Source organism: Coregonus clupeaformis, chromosome 11 (assembly GCF_020615455.1).
Source record: "Coregonus clupeaformis isolate EN_2021a chromosome 11, ASM2061545v1, whole genome shotgun sequence".
Classification (NCBI taxonomy): domain Eukaryota; kingdom Metazoa; phylum Chordata; class Actinopteri; order Salmoniformes; family Salmonidae; genus Coregonus; species Coregonus clupeaformis.
The window spans coordinates 32,878,048-32,886,770 of record NC_059202.1 but is presented as its reverse complement, the minus strand read 5'-3'; the positions used below and the strand labels follow the sequence as shown (position 1 = coordinate 32,886,770).

Sequence of the window (8,723 nt, the reverse complement as noted above, 5' to 3'; positions counted from 1 at the left end):
TCCTACACACGTCCCCCCTTACTTACGCCAGACCAGTATAATTAATGGTTATAAATCAAAACCATACACTAGTACCAGCTATTCAAACTCAGTTGGCAAAATATTTCATATTGGTCTAACCTCTGTGGGAGAGCATATTAAAAGCACTAAATTATGCTCCAGAGTTTCTGCCACAGAGGCTGAGAGAGGGAACATTCAGAAGTATTTCTGATCTCTGGATCCAGAGTGTTCTGAGGCCCCATCAACCTACAGTGCCTTCAGAAAGTATTCACACCCTTTGACTTTTTCCCCATTTTCTTGTGTTACAGCTTGAATGTATCACTGGCCTACACACAATACCCCATAATGTCAAAGTGGAATTATGTTTTTCGAAATGTTTACAAATCAATAAAAAATATTAAGCTGAAATGTCTTGAGTCAATAAGTATTCAACAGCTTTGTTATGGCAAGCCTAAATAAGTTCAGGAGTAAAAATGTCCTTAACACCTCCTCCTCCATGCTTCACGGTGGGAACCACACATGCGGAGATAATCCGTTCACCTACTTTGCATCTCACAAAGACACGGCGGTTGGAACCAAAAATCTCAAATTTGGACTCATCAGACCAAAGGACAGATTTCCACCGGTCTAATGTCCATTGCTTGTGTTTCTTGGCCCAAGCAAGTATCTTCTTCTTATTGGTGTCCTTTAGTAGTGGTTTCTTTGCAGCAATTCGACCATGAAGGCCTGAATCACGCAGTCTCCTCTGAACAGTTGATGTTGAGATGTGTCTGTTACTTGAACTCTGTGAAGCATTTATTTGGGTTGCATCCTGAGGTGCAGTTAATTGCCAATTTCTGAGGCTGGTAACTCTAATGAACTTATCCTCTGCAGCAGAGGTAACTCTGGGTCTTCCTTTCCTGTGGCGGTCCTCATGAGAGCCAGCTTCATCATAGCACTTGATGGTTTTTGCGACTGCACTTGAAGAAACCTTTCCGAGTTGACTGACCTTCATGGCTGGTTGAGAGAATGCCAAGAGTGTGCAAAGCTGTCATCAAGGCAAAGGGTGGCTACTTTGAAGAATGTAAAATATATAATATATTTTGATTTGTTTAACACTTTTTTGGTTCCATATGTGTTATTTCATAGTTTTGATGTCTTCACTATTATTCTACAATGTAGAAAATAGTAAAAAATAAAGAAAAACCCTTGAATGAGTAGGTGTGTCCAAACTTTTGACTGGTACTGTACGTGTTCGTGAGAGTCTCACCTTTCCACAGGGTCCAATAGTTCGGAAGCTACAGACGATCTTGTGAGAAGACCGATTTTCGGGATGTCTCATGGTCTAAAAAGCATAGCTCTAGCTCTGTCACTTTTCACCGCAGATGCGGAAGTGCGACATAGGTGGATGCAGTGGATTGAAACGCATCCAATGCAAAGTAAACAGATATCGCTAGTTTAAACTGATAGATTTGTATGGGGATTTTTTTATTATGCTAATTGTCAACCTTTTCAATGATTACCGCATCTCTGTACCCCACACATACAATTATCTGTAAGGTCCCTCAGTCGAGCAGTCAATTTCAAACACAGATACAACCACAAAGACAGGGATGTTTTCTAATGCCTCGCAAATAAGGTAGATGGCAACAACAACAAAAAATACATTGAATATCCCTTTGAAGATGGTGAAGTTATGAATTACACTTTGGATGGTGTATCAATACACCCAGTCACTACAACCATACAGGCGTTCTTCCTAACTCAGTTGCCGGAGAGGAAGGAAACTGCTCAGGGATTTCACCACAAGGCCAAAGGTGACTTGAAACAGTTACAGAGCTTAATGGCTGTGATAGGAGAAAACTGAGGATGGATCAACAACATTGTAGTTAACCCACAATACTAACCTAATTGACCAAGTGAAAAGAAGGAAGCCTGTACAGAATATTCCATAACATTCATCCTTTTTGCAAAAAGGCACTAAAGTAATACAGCAGAAATGTGGCAAAGCAATTCACTTTTTGTCCTGAATACAATGTGTTATGTTTTGGGCAAATCCAATACAACACATTACTGAGTACTACTCTCCATATTTTCAAGCATAGTGGTGGCGGCATCATGTTATGGGTATGCTTGTAATCGTTAAGGACTGGGGAGCTTTTCAGGATAAAAAAGAAATGGAATGGAGCTAAGCACAGGCAAATTCTTAGCGGAGAACCTGGCTCAGTCTTCTTTCCACCAGACACTGGGAGATGAATTCACCTTTCAGCAGGACAATAACCTAAAACACAAGGACAAATCTACACTAGAGTTGCTTACTAAGAAGACAGTGTATGTTCCTGAGTGGCCGAGTTACAGTTTTGACCTGAAAATGGTTGTCTAGCAATGATCAACAACCAATTTGACAGAGCTTAAAGAATTTTGAAAAGAATAATGGGCAAATGTTGCACAATCCAGGTGTGGAAAGCTCTTAGAAACTTACCCAGAAAGACTCACAGCTGTAACCGCTGCCAAACGTGCTTTTACAAAGTATTGACTGAGTGGTGTGAATACTTATGTAAATAATTATTTCTCTATTTCATTTTCAATACATTTGCAAACATTTCTAAAAACATGTTTTCACTTTGTCATTATGGGGTATTGTGTGTTTTTCATCCATTTTGAATTCAGGCAGTAACACAACAAAATGTGGAATAAGTAATGGGGTATGAATACTTTCGGAAGGCACTGTACTTGGTGCCAGCTCCATAGTGTCCATCCAATTGCCTGTCTGAATTCAGGCCTATTCCTACAGAGGAGACAGACAGGGAAAGGACAGAGGAAGCCAGTTGTAACACATATTTGAATAGCTATGATATGTGATCCTTCTAGTTCTCAACCCACATTCAGAAATGGGCTCCGTAGTTGGGAAATTCCAGTGGCATCCATCCATGCAGAAATGCAGTGTGAACCGAACAGCAGTGCAATGTCTTATTCTTAAGAGGACAAAACGCCACAACAAAGAAGCATGAAAACACTACGAGAACAAGTAAATATTCCCTTGGATAAATTCAGAGTTCCTAATGGATTTGGATTCCTCACGTCTAATTCCTTAGTGGATGAGATTTGTTATGATAAGAACCTCTGAGCATAAGTACTTGTTTTCTTAGGGGGGTACCTTTAATCACACTGGCTTACAGTGCTTACTTGCAACAATAGAAACGACTTGTTCCCTATAAATCAGTTTTATCATGATATGAGCCTATCCTCAAATGGTCTTTGCAGATATCAAACGATGACTGTGCTTATTGATTTGAATTACTTATTCCTCTACGATAAAGCCGTTAGCCTGGGTTGACAGGCGGGCTGGACGGCACATGGTGTGACATCTTTCACCCAAGTCATAGCAGCTGATGTGTCTGTAAGCAATGCTGATCCATGAATGAGGTGAGTTGTGGCAGGTAGGATGCCTTTGGCACACCTGATAGTGAAAACACTTTCTTATAAATCAGATCAGGTTCCTCACTAGAAACTGGTTGGCATGTGTCAAGATGCAAAGTCAATCGATAAAAGGCTGTTGTTGTAGTGGTTTACCACAGCTAGCCAGTGTGCAATTGATAGACAGTTGTAGATAGACAGTTGTAGTGCAGCTGGTATGCTACTAAACCATAAAGACAGACAGGTGGTGGGTCCAGGTTTAGGGGGGACACCCCTACCTCCTGTACATCTTTCCACACCCTATAAGACAAAACCTCTCCACAGTTCTCAATAACCCTGGCTCTCTGTGACTTTTCACCCTTCACTCACCAACTCAAATATCAGGTGTACAGAAATCAAAGCAAAACGGTATCTTTCAGAGGTTGATGTTTTGTAGCAGAATGCTGAATTTTTCAATATGTTTACTACTACAGTACAGTAGATGTATGTCAATCCATAGTAAGAATCATATTTATTTGTGTATATCTTCCTATTTCAACTCATTATCTGTCCTCTGTTGTATGTGGAGCTGCTAAGTATCCTGTATTAGTGACTTGGATGGACCGTCCAACAACAGACCACAGACATCTTCACCAAGCAATCATAACTTGATCTCTCTCTCTCTCTCTCTCTCTCTCTCTCTCTCTCTCTCTCTCTCTCTCTCTCTCTCTCTCTCTCTCTCTCTCTCTCTCTCTCTCTCTCTCTCTCTCTCTCTCTCTCTCTCTCTCTCTCTCTCTATATATATATATATATATATATATATATAGCTCACCCATAACAGAGCCAAACCTATTCTTGAGCAGGACAAGAGGTGTGTTAAACGTTATATGTCAACTCTTCCATCCACAGGGTTAAATGTGGAATTAGGCCCTGTGTTTCTCTCTCCTGTCTGATCTGTCTTTTTTTCTGTGAAAACATAGCAACCCAAATAAGGAGATTGGCTGAGAGCTGCTGTGTGAGTGAGTGTTTACAGCGGTCCAAGCCATTCCTTAGAAAGGCCTCGTATGAGTGGTTTGATTGGGTGGTGGGGTGGGGGGGATGTCTGGTGAGGGGGGCAAAGTGGTGAGTGGAGGGATGGATGGACGGATGGAGGGAGAGAGGAAGGGAGAGGAAAGCATCGGAGACTACACTCAGGTTTGGTTGGGAGTTTAAAGCATTGACAGCAGCCCTAGGCTCAAGTCTGTATCCTTCTGTGCTGCGCGTGCTCCCTCTGTCTCACTCCATCGCTCTCCCTCTTTCTTTACCTCTGTCTGTTTCTCTAGCCCTCTGACTTGTGGAATCAGGATCTAGTGGAGGTTGTTCCATTACTGCACAGGACAGGCTCTATCTCAAACTACAGGGGTAACACAACTTTCTCAGCTACATTTCTCTTCTTAGTGAGCACACTCTAACCAGGCACTATGGAGGCCATCAAGAAGAAGATGCAGATGCTGAAGCTGGACAAGGAGAATGCCATTGATCGTGCAGAGCAGGCTGAGACCGACAAGAAGGCAGCAGAGGACAAGTGCAAGCAGGTGAGTTGAGAAAGAGACATGCCGATGGATCTACAGTATAAAACACCATTCAGTTGACACAGTAGAATGGCACTTAGACAGTTACAGAAGGATAAAGTGCAGGATTTAATCAAAAGGTATGATGAGTTTAAAGCACTGCACAACTTTTCACAAGAGATATCCGAGTTAGATGATGATGATGCTTAAATTGAAACCATGTACGGGCTCTGATGTTGTCTCATACTGCTCTAGACTCTGTAAGCCAATCTAAACATTTGTTCCATACCAGACGTATTTCTGAGAAAATGAGGTGTAAACACATCACAGTTTATTTAATTAATCCAATGCAAATATGTTTGATTAAAATGTGGACCTAAATCAAAGATTTATAGTGTTAGCAAATGTATTGTTAGTGAAGATAGAAGATGTAAGACCAAGTCAGTTGATTAGAGAATCAAAGTTGATCCAGTGTGCATATACCTGTAATAGCTGCAGCTGACCAGAGCACAGCTCAGTGTGAAAGTGTTTAGGTTGGGTTAAATCAACAAATGACTCTCTGAAAGATGAAGATGCTGACATATGAGGAAAAATTCCTTACCAACAGCCCACAGCAGCCTTGGGAGGGAAAGAGGACAGGATGACAACTCCTTCAATGGACAACACACAGTACCACTGGAACTTGACAAGTATAACCTCTGAGTATGGCTTTAGTTACATAGTCCAAAGATTCATGATGATCTGAGTACTATATCCCCCAGGCTTGGACTAAACTGATGCCAACTGAAAAAACGTATTTAGAAAAAAGGACAAATAGGTGCTGGATGCAGCGTCATCTTGATGGATGGTCTGTTGACAACAAGGCTCGGCCCAAATCAGGATAAGCCCAGGGGTGGTCGTGGTCCTACAATTCCACCCTCCACAGCCACGGAGATAGACCCAGGCCCCAGAGCCTATTCACCCCGAGTTTGGAGGTTTGTGATGGGGCTCTGGAGAGGTATGGCTGGAGCAGAGGAGTCTTGCTGGGGACCACTGATAGACCAAGGGCATATGTACGGGAGTCCATCCAAGTGCCTGACAGGTGTCTCCATCGCCTGAGAGAACACAGTGTCAACCGCAGCTGTATTTTTAGACAACAGAGAGCTAGGCCGTGTGGAATCCAGTGGGATTATCAGAAGCACTTCAGAGCCCCACAGGCACAGAGGGGAACTCTGGTTAGGGACTACTTAGCCCCCAGTGTGTGTGCAGGCTCTGCATGCCAGCGCTCTATAGTTCTGACAAAAAATGAACACCGCTTTCAACAGCCCAAGGGAAGTCACCATGCACATTATAGACTTATCATCTCATCACTGTTGCTTTGTGTGTGTGTGTGTGTGTGTGTGTGTATATGTGTGTGGGTGGGTGGGTGGGTGAGTGACAGAGAGAGCTAACTGTGTTCACTATTAACTAACAAACATCTGTCCTGCTCTAGCTGGAAGACAAGCTGCTGAGCCTGCAGAAGAACCTGAAGGGGACTGAAGATGAGCTGGACAAATACTCTGAGGCCCTCAAAGACGCCCAGGAAAAACTGGAACAGTCTGAGAAAACTGCCGCAGACGTGAGTGGGAAGCAAAGCACCCTGGGTAGAGCCCCTATCACACGCCCATTGGGTTGTGATTGGAGGAAGGGGACTAGGAGGAGGTTGGGGGTGTGGGTTAAGTATGTTTGGGGCAGACCCTAACCCACACACTCATTAACCAAACCACAGGCCCCCAAGTTACATTTTAGTCATTTAGCAGACGCTCTTATCCAGAGCGACTTACAGTTAGTGAGTGCATACATTATTTTTTATTTTTCATACTGGCCCCCCGTGGGAATCAAACCCACAACCCTGGCGTTGCAAACGCCATGCTCTACCAACTGAGCTATATCCTTGCCGGCCATTCCCTCCCCTACCCTGGACGACGCTTGGCCAATTGTGCGCCGCCCCATGGGTCTCCCGGTCGCGGCCGGCTATGACAGAGCCTGGATTCAAACCAGGATCTCTAGTGGCACAGCTAGCACTGCGATGCAGTGCCTTAGACCACTGCGCCACTCAGATGGTTACGTTTGTTTAGAAAATGTATAAACCAAAGAGCCAACTAAGAAAAACGAGCTAATATTGCTTATTTGAGGAACGGTGCTGTAATAGTCCATCTATAACACAGGTGCTCTGTTATAAGAAGTCCCTACCAAGGCTATAATATGCTGTTAGATAATTGTTCAATATCAAATCAAATAATATTTGTAACATGCTTCGCAAACAACAGGTGCAGACTAACAGTGAAATGCTTACTTACGGGCAATGTTCCCTCTAAGCTGCGCACGTGCGCGGCCCCGCACTTCCTCCAGGACTGCTGCGCAGAAGAAACGCCATGCTGCGACGCACTTTTTAAATTTTTATCCTCATCAATCTACATACAATACCCCATAATGACCAAGGTTTTTAAAAATGTTTTTAGAAATTTTTGCAAAGTTATTAAAAATAAAGAGCTGAAATATCACATTTACATAAGTATTCAGACCCTTTACTCAGTACTTTGTTGAAGCACCTTTGGCAGCGATTACAGCCTCAAGTCTTCTTGGGTATGATGCTACAAGCTTGGCACACATGTATTTAGGGAGTTCCTCCCATTCTTCTCTGCAGATCCTCTCAAGCTCTGTCAGGTTGGATGGGGAGCGTCGCTGCACAGCTATTTTCAGGTCTCTCCAGAGATGTTCGATCGGGTTCAAGTCCGGCTCTGGCTGGGCCACTCAAGGACATTCAGAGACTTGTCCTGAAGCCACTCCTGCATTGTCTTGGCTGTGTGCTTAGGGTCGTTGTCCTGTTGGAAGGTGAACCTTCGCCCCAGTCTGAGGTCCTGAGCGCTTTGGAGCACGTTTTCATCAACGATCTCTCTGTACTTTGCTCCATTCATCTTTCCCTCGATCCTGACTAGTCTCCCAGTCCCTGCCGCAGAAACAAATCCCCACAGCATTATGCTGCCACCACCATGCTTCACCGTAGGGATAGTGCCAGGTTTTCTCCAGATGTGACGCTTGGCATTCAGGCCAAAGAGTTCAATCTTGGTTTCATCAGACCAGAGAATCTTGTTTCTCATGGTCTGAGAATCTTTAGGTGCCTTTTGGCAAATTCCAAGCGGGTTGTCATGTGCTTTTTACTGAGGAGTGGCTTCCATCTGGCCACTCTACCATAAAGGCCTGATTGGTTGAGTGCTGCAGAGATGGTTGTCCTTCTGGAAGATTCTCCCATCTCCACAGAGGAACTCTGGAGCTCCTACAGAGTGACAATCGGGATCTTGGTCACCTCCCTGACCAATGCCCTTCTCCCTTGATTGCTCAGTTTGGCCAGGTGGCCAGCTCTAGGAAGAGTCTTGGTGGTTCCAAACTTCTTCCATTTAAGAATGATGGAGGCCACTGTGTTCTTGGGGACCTTCAATGCTGCAGACATTTTTTGGTATCCTTCCCCAGATCTGTGCCTCAACACAATCATGTCTCGGAGCTCTACGGACAATTCCTTCGACCTCATGGCTTGGTTTTTGCTCTGACATGCAATGTCAACTGTGGGACCTTATATAGACAGGTGTGTGCTTTTCCAAATCATGTCCATAGTTGGACTCCAATCATCTCTACGATGATCAATGGAAACAGGATGTACCTGAGCTCAATTTCGAGTCTCATAGCAAAGAGTCTGAATAAGTATGTAAATAAGGTATTTCTGTTTGTTTTGTTTTTTTAATTTGCAAACATTTCTAAAAACCTGTTTTCGCTTTGTCATTA

The 8,723-nt window shown here is 43.6% G+C and overlaps 1 protein-coding gene across 4 annotated transcripts in view; it reads left to right on the top strand.

Moving 5' to 3' along the window:
* The first annotated feature begins 4,488 nt into the window (after positions 1 to 4,488).
* LOC121576805 (tropomyosin alpha-4 chain) overlaps positions 4,489 to 8,723 on the top strand; it is a 35,200-nt gene continuing 30,965 nt past the window's right edge. For 3 of the 4 annotated variants that reach the window (XM_041890283.1, XM_041890286.1, XM_041890284.1), the window contains exons 1-2: positions 4,576 to 4,949; positions 6,397 to 6,522. In XM_041890283.1, coding sequence (XP_041746217.1) covers positions 4,836 to 4,949; positions 6,397 to 6,522 — 240 coding nt within the window. In that variant the 5' untranslated portion in view covers positions 4,576 to 4,835. The other variant, XM_041890285.1, reaches the window with a different exon arrangement.